Source organism: Urocampus carinirostris, chromosome 18 (genome assembly GCF_059441175.1).
Source record: "Urocampus carinirostris isolate Australia breed hairy pipefish chromosome 18, RoL_Ucar_1.0, whole genome shotgun sequence".
Classification (NCBI taxonomy): domain Eukaryota; kingdom Metazoa; phylum Chordata; class Actinopteri; order Syngnathiformes; family Syngnathidae; genus Urocampus; species Urocampus carinirostris.
Genome location: NC_142366.1, coordinates 30,770,915 through 30,787,858, shown reverse-complemented (window position 1 = coordinate 30,787,858; position 16,944 = coordinate 30,770,915). Strand labels below are relative to the sequence as shown.

The window sequence follows — 16,944 nt, the reverse complement described above, 5'->3', positions numbered from 1 at the left end:
TGTCGTAGACAGGCAAAGTTACCGGAAAAATCGGCATTATGCTTTAAACAGGGGTTATCAACATGGTGCCCGTGGGCAGTATTGGGACTAGCCCACAGAACAGGGGTGTCAAACTCATTTGAACTCAGGGGCCACGCGATAGAACAAACATTCTGTCGGGGGCCGGACTAGTAGATTAAAGAGAAAGAAAAAGAGAGAGAAAGAAATAAGAGAAAGAGGGAGGGAAAAGGAGAGAGGGCAGGACAAAGAAAGAGAAAGAGAGAGAGGGAGAGAGCGTGAGAAAAAAAAGAGATAAAAAGAAAAGTCGTGAGAGAGGGGGAAAGAAAGAGAAATAGAAAGACAGAAGGAGAGAAAAGAGAAAAGAAAGGACAAAGGGTAGGAAGAGAGAAGGAGAAGAGAGAATTGGAAAAAAGGAAATTAGAGCAAAATAAGTTAAGACAGAGAGAGAGAAAGAGACAAAGAGCAACAATGGAAGAGAGAAAGAGACACAGAGAGTGAAAGAGACAAAGACAGAGAGTGGGAGAAAAGCGGTGGAAGAGAAATACAAGGAGGGAGAGAGAGAGAGAGAGAGAGAGGAAATGAAAAAAAAATAAGAGAGAAAAAGAAGGTAGAGAGAGAAAGAGGGAGAGAGAGCTCTCTTCTATTTTTTCATTTTCTCTCTCTCTCTCTCTCTCTCTCTCTCTCTCTCTCTCTCTCTCTCTCTCTCTCTCTCTCTCTCTCTCTCTCTCTCTCTCTCTCTCTCTCTCTCTCTCTCTCTCTCTCTCTCTCTCTCTACCTTCTTTTGCTCTCTTTTATTTTTTTCTTTTCCTCTCTCTCTCTCCCCTTGTATTTCTCTTTGGATTTTTTTCTCTCTCTCTGTCCCTCTCTCTCTTTCTTTCCTTCTATCTCTCTTTGGATTTTTTTCTGTCTCCCCCTCTCTCTCTTTGGGTTTTTTTTTCTCTCTTCCTCACTCCGTCTATTTCACTTTGGATTTCTCTCTCCCTCTTTCTCTCCTTCTATTTCTCTTTGGATTTCTCTCTCTCGCTCTCTCCCCCCTCTCTTTCTTTCTCTCCATCTATTTCTCTTTGGATTTCTCTCTCTCCTTCTATTTCTCTTTGGATTTCTCTCTCTCTCTCTCCTCCCTCTCTTTCTTTCTCGCCTTCTATTTCTCTTTGGATTTCTCTCTCTCTCTCTCTCTCTCTCTCTCTGTCCCACCCACTCTCTTTTTCCCTTCCTCTCCTTCTTTTATTTCTTTCTCTCTATTTTTCTTTCTTTCTAATCTACTAGTTTACTTGAATGTTTGTTCTATCATGTGGCCCCTGAGTTCGAATGAGTTTGACACCCCTGGGCTAGAAATGACATTGACATTAATGTTTTATTAAATCAACACAGTTATTACCAGCCGAGTTAAAATATCAATAATAAAATGTCTAAAAGTTTGTCATTCTTTTTTGCTTCTCTCCCTTTTGCTCTCTCCGTTTGTCCGTCTCTCTCCGTCTTTTTCGTTTTTTTCTTCTCTTTTTATCAATATTTCTTCTTTCTTTTTATTACCCCTTTTCTCTCTTTCACAGTTTACTCTTTTCCCTCCACTTCTTTTCTCTGCAGCTCTCTCTTTCTCAGTTTCTCTGTTTTTTCCCCTCTCTCTTTGTTTCTTATCTACGAGTCCGGCACCCAGACAGCTCCTTTCTACCAACCAACCAATAAATAATTAAATGAATGATTAATTCTCATGAGAACTTGCAATATAGTGCTAAAATTAATTTCTAAAAACATCAAAAACCTATTTTTTATCACAAAAAAAGCACAATACTCTTTATTATTGAAGGTTGTCTGCTGCCATCTTGTGGTCAAAATGGGTAACTGTCACGCTATCCAGTCTTCAACCTTCATAAAAAGAAAAACAAATAGAAAGTAAAAAAACACAATTTGACAGGTAAGTACCAAAAGATAAGTAAATATTGGGTTTAATATTTTATTTTCGTGACAATTTTTGTTTTATCAGTCAAGTGTAGTCCAGTTTAGTTTTTAATTCTTCTAAATGTTAATGCAAATCTGTTTAGAGAAATCGGATGGGCATAACCTTTACTTGTTGGTTTTAGATTAGATATTATTTAATTCTTAACACTTTAATCTACAATTATTGTTTTTGTTTGAACAGTTTTATTGACACTATTAACAGCAAATAAACAATGTGAGGTTCGAACAATTTTTCTCGACAATTTTAACAGCAATTAAGCATATTCACAGTTTCGTTATATCTGACAATATGACGTTTAAACTATTTTTAATACCAATTAAACAGGGATTTTATTTCATGTGTTTGTTCTAAAATTCGCAAATAATAAATATAAAATAAAAAAAAAGTACAATAAATTCATCAGCGACTATTGTCCAGTAACTTCCGGTGACAAGAGTCCATCTACATTCCTATTGGCTCATCCGCCTGCAAAGAGTTGCCCGCCTCGAAGCGCCATTGGCCGACGGAAACGCCAATCACCCTCACTGTCATTTATATTCCATGTGTTCGTTCTAAAATGTATAAATACGGTAATAAATATAAAATAAAATCAAAAATACGATGAATTCATCATCGACGAATATCCAGTAACTTCCGGTGACAAGAGTCCATCTACATTCCTATTGGCTCATCCGCCTGCGAAGAGATACCCGCCTCGAAGCGTGATTGGCCGACAGAAACGCCAATCACCCTCACAGTCATTCAAGCTATGCAAATGAGCAAACTGGATGCGGAACAGGGAGAAGGAGAGTTTAGCGGGCTGCCCTTCACGGTCATTCCGGGACAATTCCGACCCCCAAAACGCTTCGATTATTAAATAGTACCCAACCGAAGCGTGAGCTGCAAAAATGGCGCAATCAGACACCAAGAAGATCTTTTTCGAGAACCTCTCCGGAGCTGGGAAAGCCATCGCCGTGTTGACGAGTGGAGGGGATGCTCAAGGTAACGGCATCGGCGGAATCTGCTGATGGCGTGCAAACGTCATCAATAAATCTTTAAAACCATCCCTCGAATTTCCCCAAACACTCTTGAAATCCCCGATGGGGTTGTCTCGTGATGGCGTCGCACGCATAACATGACATCGCATCACCTGCAGCGGGAGATGAACGTTGCAAGATTCTATTCTAGATTAACGGCGTTAATCCCACCATTGTTGACGGTATCATCGTGCAATGACAGTTTCAAGGTCATGCAATAAGAATGTAAAAACGGTTTCTCGATGACGACGATTTTTAACGGTATTCGACGTCATAACCGGAGGCTGCAGAGTGCGGAGTCATATTATAGCGCGCGGGGTAAATAACGTCGTAGTAATTAGTCAAAAACAGTATTTTGGTTTCGCGTGGGACGCCACTCGAGGTTTATAGTGTGCCTATCGTGGAATGACCTCATCCTGTGTACGTGATGGGTTGCATACAACCCGGGTTGCCTACTGGTGACGTCAGAGAGGAAACCCTAGTCACGTGATAACGGACGTGGGCAATGGTTTATCTCAGGGTTGGGTAGGGTTACTTTAACTGGATTACTTTTAATTACTTTTGGATTACTCCAATACCAAATATGCTAATAAAAGACAAAAGAAACTAAATATAAATAAAATGACTCAATTTTGTGCAGGCTTGGGGAGTAACGGAATACATGGAACGGCAAAAATGATGTTTGGATTTATTTTCATTTTGTTTCTGTCGCATTTTATGTTAGTTTGGCCGGAGATCAAAGAGATCAAAGCCAGGAGAGAAAGCTTACCACGTGTTGGGAGTCATCATTTTATTCATATTTAGTTTCTTTTGTCTTTTATTAGCATATTTGGAATTGGAGTAATCCAAAAGTAATTGAAAGTAATCCAGTTAAAGTAACCCTACCAAACCCATAAATGGCTTGTTCCATAAGTTCAACTGGCTCAGAGAGAAAATTGGACAAGCGCCATCTATAGTATTATTCCATGCAAAACTGTTTTTTGCACCTACAAATCCGGGACATCACCAGTGTTCATTTGACCTGTGAAAAGTGATGGGTCCCGGGGACTCGCTTGCTCAAAAATCTATGGGTCCCAACAGAGATCTATGGGTCCCCAAAATTTAGTCTTATCGAGGTTGAAATTGTAAATCGGCCTAGACGCATTATTTTTGCTCGGGACACATTGACTCAAATCAACGTGCGTCCCCGGGACGCAACTTTTTTGACACGGAATTGTCATTATCATTTTGGTCTCACAGTTAAAGTTTTTGTCTGCACGCCGATCTCGAGTTCGAGTTGTGTAGTGAAAGTCCGTCTCTTTTTAGAGAACCGGCTTTTTCGGTTTAACTCATTAAAGAGCCGGCTCACAAACGGCTCACTTGCTTTGATGCATTATATTACGAATTATGATGTTGTATAAGGAGGTTAAGAAAAAAAGGAAGTATAAAAGGAGAACATGAAATAAGACAGGTTTGTGGTAATCCCTTTTAATCCCATATATCTCTGATGGGACCCATAGATTTTTGTGCATGCGAGTCCCCTGGACCCATCACTTTTCACAGTGAAAATGAACACTGTATATATAAATCGTCATATTTCTTGACATTTATACAATTCTTCCTTCATGTGGATTGGTCCTCCATACACGCCATTCTTGATTTTGTCAACTTCCTTTAAATATCCGTCCTAAAACATGATAGCATTCGAAGAATGACATCAGGGGGAGGAACTCTCACTGGTGGCAAACTATTTCTGCTGCACTTCTCCAGCTACCGGACTTTCTGAGCGGAGTTTGTATGTTCTCCCCGTGCTTGCGTGGGTTTCCTCCGGGCACTCCGGATTCCTCCCACATTCCAAAGACATGCATTTCAGGTGGATTGGCCGGTCCAAATTGTCCCTAGGTGTGAATGAGCGAGCGAGTTGGTTGTCTCTATGTGCCCTGCGACTGGCTGGCAACCAGTTCAGGGTATCCCCTGCCCACTGCCCGATGATTGCTGGGATGGGCTCCAGCACCCCCGCGACCCTACTGAGGATAAGCGGTGCAGCTAATCAGATGAGATGAGATGAGGATATGCATGCTCGACAAACTCCGAACCCCCGTGTCACTCTGAATGATGTCCCAGTGGCTCGGCACCAGGAACCTATTCCGGCTTTCCCACAATGCCCTAACTATCTTGTTTCTCTTTTCCTCCCTCCGTGGCCTCCTCGTTGCCTAGCGACCGCCTCGACGGCCAATTCCTGTCTAGAAAAGCTTCCCGGCTTTTTGTTCGTTTCCGACTGTTGGGCTCCCTTTCCTGCGAGGCGTTCAAGGTCCTGGTTTTCGGAGCTTTGATAAGCTTGAGAGTCGAGTCACGGAGGGGAAGTTTCACTTCGGACACAGGAACAGGAGTAGCTGAGGGACTGTAGGCGGAGCTTGGAGGGATTTTGACCATATATGGTAAATTGCCAGAGAGAGAGGTTGAGAGTATTCGAGAGGGAAAATAAAAAGCAATTTATCTCTGTGAATGCTACTTACTGCATAGGTGTAAAACGTGTGGCCCGCGGGAAGGATCAGGCCCGCCAAAGTTTTGAATTCAGTCCAGGAGACACCACCCACCCAGAGAAGCATGTGAAAAAAAAAATCAGCTGCAGTTTAAGATATGTCCACTCTCTGCATCTCTTTCTTTCTTTATCTTCTTTTTCTCATTATCTTTCTTTCTTTTTCATCTCTCTCTTTTTCTCCCTCTCTTTCTGTCTTTCTGTCTCTTGTCTTCTGATTTTCTTTCATTCTTAATATCTCTTGTTTTGTCTCACTCTTTCTCTCCCTCTCCCTCTCTCTTTATATATCTCTCTCTTTTTTTCTGTATCACTCTCATTTTCTCTCTTTTTCCCTCTCTTTTTTATTTTTATCCCTCTCATTTTCTCTCTCTTTCTCTTTATTTAATTCTCTTTTTTTTCTTTGTCTTTCTTTCTTTCTTTGTTTATGTTTCTATTTCTTTCTCTATAACACTGTCTCTCTTTCTCTATGTCTCTTTTTCTTTGTCATTTCCCTATCTTCTTTTCCTCACCTTCTGTTTTCTGAATCTCTCTTGTTCTCCCTCTGTTACTCTCCCTCTCTTGTTTTCTCTATTGTTGTATCTCATTCTCTCTTTCTCGTTCTCTCTCTTGTTTTCTCATTGTTCTTTGTCCTGTTCTCTTCTTTTTCTAGGTCTTTCACTTTCTCTGTTCTCTCTCGCTCGCTTTTTCTCTTGTTCTTCCTTTTTTATTTTCTTTCTGTCTTTCTTCCTTTAGTGATTTCTTTCTCCCTCTGTTTCTCCCTCTCTTGTTCTCTTACCTGTTCTCTCTTTTTCTGTTTAATTTACTAGTCCAGCCCACATATATATATATATATATATATATATATATATATATATAGCAAAACATTACTATAAAACTACCTTATTTAATTGCACCAAAGTCACTTTCGACTGGACTACACTTGACTACTCATGTACACTTGAGTTAATCTTGTGTTTTATCTTTAGTTTTATCTTTATTGCTTTAACTCAACTTGAGTTAATCTGGTATTTTTATCTTTTCATACTTCTACGTATACACGTATACAGTTTCCTTGTTTTTATTTTTACACTGGCATCTGTGTGGACACCAAAGTAAGAATTTCATTGCGCAGGGAAACCTGGTTCTTTACTGTGCATATGACAATAAAGATTTTGAATTTTGAATCTTGAAATGTAAATTTCCACATTATTCACTCCTACTGCATGTTAATAAATTCAAAATAATGCTTTTTTTTCTAGGAATGAACGCCGCGGTCCGGGCTGTGGTTCGAATGGGATTGTACGTGGGCGCTAAGGTTTATTTCATCCGTGAGGTGAGTGGATTTTCACATTTCAATTGTTATCTACTTGAATGCGTTTGAAGGCCCATTCCGATTTGCATGAGCTGTCAATAGTTAGTTTGCTGGAGGACACACACGTCCTTTGTTCCCACGTATTTGCTCAGAAATGGTTATATAACTGACTCTCGAGTCCTTAATTTGAAGATTTCTCCCACTCAGGTACTGAGACTTCTTCTTGGGGTAGTGTTTACAGCACACATGTATATTTTTCTCGTTTACATTTTCTTGCGAGATTTGCCGAAGGCGAAAACGCCGTGTGGACGAATGACACGGAAATAGCTCGGCCCGTGTTTTGACAAAAACACACGTCTGTTAAACACAAGGGAAAGTCCATTGACGTTTTTTGGAGCCTCTTTGTAAGCAATGTTCCCTGTCATTTTCCACGGGTCTGAGCGTTCACACAACGCTTGAAACAACAGTGAGCAACGGCAATCCCAAGTGTGGCAACTAAGTCTTATCAAACATGTCCAAAACTTGACATCACATTACATTTTGCTGAGTTTCCGGCAATGCAAAACCTTTTTTCACTTTTGAATGAATTGACTCATGTATTATTGCCTACAAACGTCGTTTGTTTTTACAATTATTTCACAAGATATCCATTTCTTTTTTTTCCTGATATATTTTGTCGCATAATACGAACATTTTTGGGGGCTTATTTATACAATACACAACTGTATTTAATCACATTTTTTAGTGGAAGTACAAAGTTGGCAACAAGATTGACTTGGTACAATTGGAAATTATTCGAATGCAACACAAACCTTTTCTTTTTTTTTCCCTGTTTTTTCAATTTTTTTTAATTCCTTTAAAAAAAATCTCATTGTGTTTATTTTTCCTAGCTGTTACTTTTTTCTTTTTGTTCTCTATTTACTTTTTTTTCCCTTTGTTTCTAATCTTTCCTTTTTCTGTTTTTTTTTCTGAATTTTTCCTTCTTTTTTTCTCTTCCGTTTGTTTTGTTTTTTCTCAGCTTTTCACTACTTTTTCATTTTGGTATTTTTTCTTTTTTGTTCTATTCCCTCTTCCTTTAAGTCATTTTGTGCATAATTTTACATCATATTTGGTCATGTAGGGATGAAAGAAGCAAAAACAACTTGAAGAGCCGTTTGGGACCCGTAAGAGCCTGTTCTTTTTAGTGAGCCGAGCCGAAGAAGCCGGTTCTCGAAAAACTCTACTGACGTTACTCAACTTCGTTCTACTTCGACTCGACTTCAAAATACCACATTTAGAATGTCAGGGCAACCCGTGTATTTTTACCTTCATGCACTGTAACTTTGACTTAATTCGCTTCTTAATGAGCAATTTCGAGCCCTGATTTTTGTGAGCTGGCTAGATTTTCTTGTGCGTGGAAAAGCTCTGAGTAGTGCGCACACACGCAGCTTAGAGGGAACATTGGTTGTAACCGTACGCCATTTTTCCATTTCTTTTTAAGGGTTATCAAGGAATGGTGGACGGTGGGGAGAACATCACAGAAGCTACATGGGAGAGTGTGTCCAGCATGCTTCAAGTGGTACGTAAAAACAAAGAGACAAATGGTCTAATTTTATGTGAAATCATTTTAATTGTGGCTTAATATGAAATTATACTGGTGGCTAAATATCTGCAATGACTTTTTAATATTAGAACATCAATTCCCACTTTTAAGGCTGGGACTGTCAAGAACCGGAACAGTAGGAGAACCCAAATGCGTGACGTTTCTCACACAAGCATTTTATTTTACGGGAAACGGGGAGTCATGCACGTTAGCCAGCAGTCTGGAGTGGAATGATAGGAAGCCAGAGGCCGACAAGATCGATACCAATTGCCCGAGCTGATATCGGAAGGATGGGGTCGATACCGGACAGGACGGGACAGACAGGATTGATATCAAAACAGGATATCAAAATTAAACAGGACAAACTAGATGGGAACGAAACTGGAAACCGATATTAAACAACGGGACTGACAGGATTGATATCGAAACAGGATATCGAAATTAAACAGGACAGACTAGATGGGATCGAAACTGGAAACCAATATTAAATAGGACAAAATAAACGGGAACAATACCGGACAAGAACCAGGACCGAGTCAAAACCCAGGTCTTGCGGGGCAGAGGTCCGTTGGACGGACAAACTAGATGGGAACGAAACTGGAAACCGATTCTAAACAACGGGACCGACAGGATTGATATCAAAACAAGATATCAAAATTAAACAGGACAAACTAGATGGGAACGAAACTGGAAACCGATATTAAACAACGGGACTGACAGGATTGATATCGAAACAGGATATCGAAATTAAACAGGGCAGACTAGATGGGATCGAAACTGGAAACCAATATTAAATAGGACAAAATAAACTGGAACAATACCGGACAGGTACCAGGACCGAGTCAAAACCCAGGTCTTGCGGGGCAGAGGTCCGTTGGACGGACAAACTAGATGGGAACGAAACTGGAAACCGATTCTAAACAACGGGACCGACAGGAGAGATATCAAAACAGGATATCAAAATTAAACAGGACAAACTAGATGGGAACAAAACTGGAAACCGATATTAAACAACGGGACTGACAGGATTGATATCGAAACAGGATATCGAAATTAAACAGGGCAAACTAGACGGGAACAAAACTGGAAACCAATATTAAACAGGACAAAATAAACGGGAACAATGCTGGACAGGTACCAGGACCAATTTTAAACCCAGGTCTTGCGGGGCAGAGGTCCGTTGGACGGACAAACTAGATGGGAACGAAACTGGAAACCGATTCTAAACAACGGGACCGACAGGATTGATATCAAAACCGGATATCAAAATTAAACAGGACAAACTAGATGGGAACGAAACTGGAAACCGATATTAAACAACGGGACTGACAGGATTGATATCGAAACAGGATATCGAAATTAAACAGGACAGACTAGATGGGATCGAAACTGGAAACCAATATTAAATAGGACAAAATAAACGGGAACAATACCGGACAAGAACCAGGACCGAGTCAAAACCCAGGTCTTGCGGGGCAGAGGTCCGTTGGACGGACAAACTAGATGGGAACGAAACTGGAAACCGATTCTAAACAACGGGACCGACAGGATTGATATCAAAACAAGATATCAAAATTAAACAGGACAAACTAAATGGGAACGAAACTGGAAACCGATATTAAACAACGGGTCTGACAGGATTGATATCGAAACAGGATATCGAAATTAAACAGGGCAAACTAGACGGGAACAAAACTGGAAACCAATATTAAACAGGACAAAATAAACGGGAACAATACTGGACAGGTACCAGGACCGAGTCAAAACCCAGGTCTTGCGGGGCAGATGTCCGTTGGACGGACAAACTAGATGGGAACGAAACTGGAAACCGATTCTAAACAACGGGACCGACAGGATTGATATCAAAACAGGATATCAAAATTAAACAGGACAAACTAGATGGGAACGAAACTGGAAACCAATATTAAACAACGGGACTGACAGGATTGATATCGAAACAGGATATCGAAATTAAACAGGACAGACTAGATGGGATCGAAACTGGAAACCAATATTAAATAGGACAAAATAAACGGGAACAATACCGGACAAGAACCAGGACCGAGTCAAAACCCAGGTCTCGCGGGGCAGAGGTCCGTTGGACGGACAAACTAGATGGGAACGAAACTGGAAACCGATTCTAAACAACGGGACCGACAGGATTGATATCAAAACAGGATATCAAAATTAAACAGGACAAACTAGATGGGAACGAAACTGGAAACCGATATTAAACAACGGGACTGACAGGAATGATATCGAAACAGGATATCGAAATTAAACAGGGCAAACTAGACGGGAACAAAACTGGAAACCAATATTAAACAGGACAAAATAAACGGGAACAATACTGGACAGGTACCAGGACCGAGTCAAAACCCACGTCTTGCGGAGCAGAGGTCCGTTGGACGGACTGACCAAGGAAGAGCGAGAGCACTGAGCTTAAATAGACGGAAAGCCAATCTGTCAACGAGCCGCAGCTGGCTCCACACGGGCGGGGCCAGTTGGGCGCCATGAATAAATAGATTAAATGAACTTTAAAAATCGGTTGATATAAAACACTGGGTTCAACAATTTGCTGGTTTCCCACGAACATTGTATTTCAGTCTTCGATGGCTTCTCATGAAAACGTCAGAAAATACAAAAAAAAATATTGAATTTTTGGGATGAGTCTGTAAAAATTAAAAAAATAAATACTGAGCATTTTGAAGAGAAACTGAACAATTTATCGATCAATTATTAACTAGAATAATATTTAAATCGATCTATTTTAAAAAAAATCATAGGGACAGCCCCAATCCTATTAAACAGGGCCAAATGGTGGACCGGATTTAAATGGTTTCCCTTAGACCAAAGTCCATTTTATAGGCTCAGGTAACCGAAAAAAAAAGACTAGGGACTGTTTTGAACCCCCCAGGGCGGAACTGTGATCGGTAGCGCCCGCTGCAAGGATTTCCGCTCCCACGAAGGTCGTTTGAAGGCCGCCCTCAACTTGGTGAAGTTGGGCATCACTAACCTTTGCGTGATCGGCGGAGACGGAAGCTTGACGGGAGCCAACCTCTTCAGGGAGGAATGGAGCGGACTGCTAGCCGAACTGGTACAGCAAGGTATATCCGTACCGCCAGTTTCTTACCCAGTATCGTGCTTTACTTTGAACAGGGTTCCCGCGGATCTTTGAAAAGTCCTAAAAAGTGAGGTAAATTTAAGACCTTAATTGGTCTTAAAAAAGTCTTCAATCAAATTTTCAAAAGTCTTAACATTAATGAGATTCATATTTGTTTGAACCAAATGATTTACAGTGGAACCTCGCTAGTTCCCGGTTCCACTTTTGCGGGTTCGGAGCTTCGCGGGTCTAAAAAATATACCTTACCTTCTCAATAAAAGCATTTATTGACTTGACGCCATTGAGGGCGAGCTTATGTCAACTGAGGACACGGTGTGGACACTCTTATTGCGAAGGGGAGGGGGAGGCCCTGATACAATGCTTAGTCATCGTGAGTTACCGCTTCGCTCACCCCCCCCTCTTTCAACTCCTCCCACCTCACCCCCTTCTTATGTGGCGCTCAGTTTATCATGTAGGAACTTGGCGACGCAAGTATATTCTCTTCTGTCACATTTCATCTCAAGTTTGACTTTATTTACCAAAAGCGAGCGGTTGTTTGTACTACCTAAATACGGCTAATTGTGTGTGGTTTCGTGTCTTTGTTGTAAAAGCCGTTCGATGCCGCTCGCTAAAGTATGTTGTTATTGTCAGAAGGTAGCTCTTTCACTTTCATTAAAATGAACACAGAGCATTTTTTGAACTGTTGTTTCCCAAAACGCTTCACAAACACTCATCAATTATCACATTTTCACTGTTTTTATTTTCAATATGTAACCGGTGGTGTTAACAAGCGAAATAAGCTGCGATTGCTGCATGGGGTTGAGAGCGGTTAATACAATCATACTGAATGGTTCGTAGTGGTTTCGCCGCAGTCCTATTCCGTGTACATACAACATATTTTACAGTTTTTTTTTGTTATAACATGATTTTCTCTACCCGTATTCTATATGGTGTACTGTATACAGGGGGGTTATACTGTATACCTGTATCCGTTTTTTAAAGCATTTTTGAAGGGGGCGCCGCTACTTTGCGGATTTTCAGTTTTCGCGGGTGGTCTTGGTCCCCATTAACCGCAAAAACCGAGGGATTACTGTACTAACATTTAACAATTGTCTTTTTCAATAGTTCACCAATTTACTGAACTATGTGGTGTGGTTTCAGTCGGGCATGTCTTCGGTCTACACTTTGGGTTAGTTTCTATCCTATCGTTATGGGTTTTAACGCTCAAAAATGCGTTTATTCGAGGAATCAACTCCTTGCCCTGAAGAATTTTCATGCCGGCGTGTTGAGGGGGCCCTATCATAGATGCAGAGCCGGAGCTAAGTTGAAGGCTAAGCGGCTAACGGCATTATAAGCCTTCGGTACCGTTAACGGAAACGTGGCTCACGTCTAGCATCCCGGACGCTAACGTGGAGCTACCCAGCTTCAGCGCTGTTAGGACAGACAGAGACACAAAAGCCTGCGGGAAGCGGAGAGGAGACGGACTCGCTATCTACGTGAACACGAGGTGGTGTAACCCTGGGCACAAAGATTTCCATCTGCTGCAGGGACGTCCAACTTTTTGCCTAGCGTGTGACGTCATCCACTCCGCTGTTGCTAAACTACAACAAAGCACCCCGAGGCCATCCTGTTAATTTGTTAATAAACAACAAAAGGATACTGCTCACCCAGGACACATAGTCAAACCCATGTTTCTCCCTTTCCTTATCCCTCTGCTTAAAAAGCTACGAGGGATGCAACAAAAGGGATAGAAAGACTTTTCTGAGGATAAAGCAACAAACTGTTTTTGGTGCAGGGGAAAATAATCTTTCAATGCGTTTATTGTCTTAAAACCGGGTTTATTGTCCAGTAATATTATTTAAAGCAATTTTCTCTAGACCTGTTAAAGAATATCCTGCAGCTCACCAGAGAATGTGGCACACTGGTAATGGCCATAACTCCAGACATAAGTCTGGTTATATACTTGTATCCATTTACCTTATGTGCGGTCCCTTCTCAAGGTTTTTTTATTTTCTTACTATTCTTCACGCTACAGTTTGAGTTTTTCTTCGCCCTCATGTAGGTTTTGGATCGGGGGATGGTGTAATAATAGTCTGTGGTTTGTAATAATATGTGGTCTGTGCAGCCCTTTGAGACTGTCCCTTCTCAAGGTTTCTTCATTTTCCTCATGTTGAGTTTTTTGAGTTTTTCCTTGCCCTCATATAGGTTCTAGATCAGGGGATGGTGTAATAATAGTCTTTGGTTTGCAATAATCTATACAAATGAACGTGACTTGATTTGACTATATAATGGTATATATATCCGACCGCGACGCACTTTGTTTTTCAGGTTCTATCGAGCAGCAGTCCGTTCAGACCTACTCGGCCCTCCACATCGTGGGCATGGTGGGCTCCATCGATAACGATTTCTGCGGCACCGACATGACCATCGGCACCGATTCCGCCTTGCATCGGATTATCGAAGTCGTGGACGCAATTATGACAACTGCGCAGAGGTAAGAGCGTTTGTTTGGGACAGTAATTGAATTCTTGGTACTAGTACGTCAAGATCTCTATCTGTTTTGCAGTCACCAAAGGACCTTTGTTTTAGAAGTCATGGGCAGACATTGCGGGTAAGATTTCTATCCATCTATCTATCTATCTATCTATCCAGGTCATATCCCTCGAGAAGGGTGACCGACAGCAAGACAAACACATAAAAAAAAAAAAAAATGAAAAGGGAAAAAGTAGCAAAAAAAATCACACAAAATGTTTTGGACCATGGCCAACCCAAATGCCCAAACACCCAAACAAGTAAAGGAACATCAAAATACAAGCATTAAAGGAAATCAAAATATAAGCATAGAGTGTTTTGTTAGATGATGTTGCTTATTGTATGAAAGTATGAGGATATCTGCATGAGCGCGTGACGGGTGGAACAGGATGCGGGTGCAAAAAAGTGCAAGAATGGAATGTTCTAGAACAGACGGTAACTACCACAAGCAGGGTGATGACTCAGAGGCAGTTGGTAAACAACTGCCAGGAAACCACAACCAGGAGGGGCCAACACGTGATCCTGCAGGGGAGGAAAGACCAATCAGAGCAGGCTAAGGATAACTGCAGTATACACATAGCCAATAGAATTATGCTAGGATGTTTTTTGCTGTGCTATTTGCATATTGTATAGTATAAATTAATGCTGGGCTACTCGGATCTGGGTTCAGGGTAAAATTTATAATCCCAGTTTGTCTACAAAATCTGTAACTGTGTTTTTTTCTTAGTTACCTGGCCTTGGTTAGTGCCCTGGCTTGTGGCGCAGACTGGGTGTTGATTCCCGAGATGCCTCCGGAGGACGGCTGGGAGGAGAAGATGTGTCAAAAATTGTCTGCGGTAACACAGTTTGGAAACGCTCCCACATGTTAAATACTGCACATTTCATTAAAAATATATCCAAAATGTAGTTACAGTAAAGAAGTATTTGAACACCCTGCGATTTAGCCATTTCTCCTACTTAGAAATCATGGAAGGGGGCTGAAATTTTCATCGAAGGTGCATGACCACTGTTAGAGAGATAAACTAAAAAGAAAAATCCAGAAAAAACAATGCATGATTTTTTAACATTTGTGTTATATAGCGGCAAATAAGTATTTGAACTAAACTAAAAAGAAATTATTATTATATTATATTATAAGATTGTTAGCTGGAGCATTAATCGTAAGGTGCTGAATGACTTTGGTTCTATAGGTTTTGCCCACAAATATTCGTCTGCACAGCTTTAATGGTGGTTAACTTAAAGAACTTTAAAGCTTTAACCTCCTAATCTCAATTCATTGGCTAAAGTTAAGTTTATTTCTGGGGAAACCTTTCAGAGATCAAATAATAAACATTTAACTAAAATATTTGGAGTTTTTAAATAAGGTCAGATATACTTCTTTATCTGGAAAGGATTCGATCTGCTTTAAAGCTTGAACTAGTCTAGATCAAGTCAAGGCGGGATTAAAGCTCAGGTTAACTAAAGTTAGAGGTACAGTGAATTATTTAGCACTTCCTAGTGGTAGCTGACATGATTGTCTGCCATCTTGCTGTTAAGGGTAACTCAAACACTTAGCAAAAGCCCGGGAAAGAAATGAGAAAAGTTATGTGGTTAGGTCACTTTAAATCTCCATAGTTTGTGATATTCCTTAAGATTTGTAGCACTCGTTTTTGGTGGTATTATATCGAGGCTCAGAGATAGCTCTCTCTCTCTCTCTCTCTCTCTCTCTTTCAATCAGTCTCTCTCTCTCTCTCTTTCAATCAGACTCTCTTGCTCTCTCTCTCTCTCTTTCAATCAGACTCTCTCTCTTGCTCTCTCTCTCTCGCTTTCAATCAGTCTCTCTCTTTCTCTCTCTCGCTTTCAATCAGTCTCTCTCTTTCTCTCTCTCGCTTTCAATCAGTCTCTCTCTCTCTCTCTCTCTCTCTTGCTTTCAATCAGTCTCTCTCTCTCTCGCTTTCAATCAGTCTCTCTCTCTCTCTCTCTCTCTCGCTTTCAATCAGTCTCTCTCTCTCTCTCTCGCTTTCAATCAGTCTCTCTCTCTCTCTCTCTCTCTCTCTCGCTTTCAATCAGTCTCTCTCTCTCTCTCTCACTTTCAATCAGTCTCTCTCTCGCTTTCAGTTAGTCTCTTTCTCTCTCTCTCCCTCTCGCTTTCAATCAGTCTCTCTCTCTGTCTCTTGCTTTCAATCAGTCTCTCTCTCTCTCTCTTGCTTTCAATCAGTCTCTCACTCTCTCTCTCTTGCTTTCAATCAGTCTCTCTCTCTCTCTCTCTCTCTTGCTTTCAATCAGTCTCTCTCTCTCTCTCGCGCGCGCTTTCAGTCATTCTCTCTCTCTCGCTTTCAGTTAGTCTCTTTCTCTCTCTCTCCCTCTCGCTTTCAATCAGTCTCTCTCTCTGTCTCTTGCTTTCAATCAGTCTCTCTCTCTCTCTCTTGCTTTCAATCAGTCTCTCACTCTCTCTCTCTTGCTTTCAATCAGTCTCTCTCTCTCTCTCTCTCTCTTGCTTTCAATCAGTCTCTCTCTCTCTCTCTCGCGCGCTTTCAGTCATTCTCTCTCTCTCTCTCCCTCTCTCTCTCTCACTTTCAATCAGTCTCTCTCTCTCTCTCTCTCATGGTATGTAACTTAATGTAATTTTGTGGTGTTCTTCAAGAGAAAAATACAAACATTCTCAATTTTCCAATGCCTCAAAAACATTTAGAACAAATATGAAATGGCTAACTTAAGTATAAATCCCCTTTCTGTTTTTCATTGGAAAAATATTTTTATACAAAGATTTTTTTTGTGATTCAAGACATATCCGTGTTCAAAAGTAAGTCTTCAAAATGAATTTTGTTTATTTTAATAAATGATTATAAACATACAAGAGGTATTCTCTATATCAGTGTTTTTCAACTGTTTTGGAATTTGCCCAATTTCATATTTCCCCAAAAAATCAGGCCATTATTCAGTGTTTTTGCTATCTTCAGACGAGG

At 40.7% G+C, this 16,944-nt stretch overlaps 1 protein-coding gene across 3 annotated transcripts in view; it reads left to right on the top strand.

Annotated features, from left to right (window-relative positions):
• Positions 1 to 2,698: 2,698 nt before the first annotated feature.
• pfkpa (phosphofructokinase, platelet a) overlaps positions 2,699 to 16,944 on the top strand; it is a 54,047-nt gene continuing 39,801 nt past the window's right edge. For all 3 annotated transcript variants that reach the window (XM_088322884.1, XM_088322883.1, XM_088322885.1), the window contains exons 1-7: positions 2,699 to 2,938; positions 6,730 to 6,803; positions 8,263 to 8,340; positions 11,282 to 11,471; positions 13,796 to 13,961; positions 14,034 to 14,078; positions 14,727 to 14,835. In XM_088322884.1, coding sequence (XP_088179010.1) covers positions 2,845 to 2,938; positions 6,730 to 6,803; positions 8,263 to 8,340; positions 11,282 to 11,471; positions 13,796 to 13,961; positions 14,034 to 14,078; positions 14,727 to 14,835 — 756 coding nt within the window. In that variant the 5' untranslated portion in view covers positions 2,699 to 2,844. The remainder of the gene's footprint in view (positions 2,939 to 6,729; positions 6,804 to 8,262; positions 8,341 to 11,281; positions 11,472 to 13,795; positions 13,962 to 14,033; positions 14,079 to 14,726; positions 14,836 to 16,944) is intronic.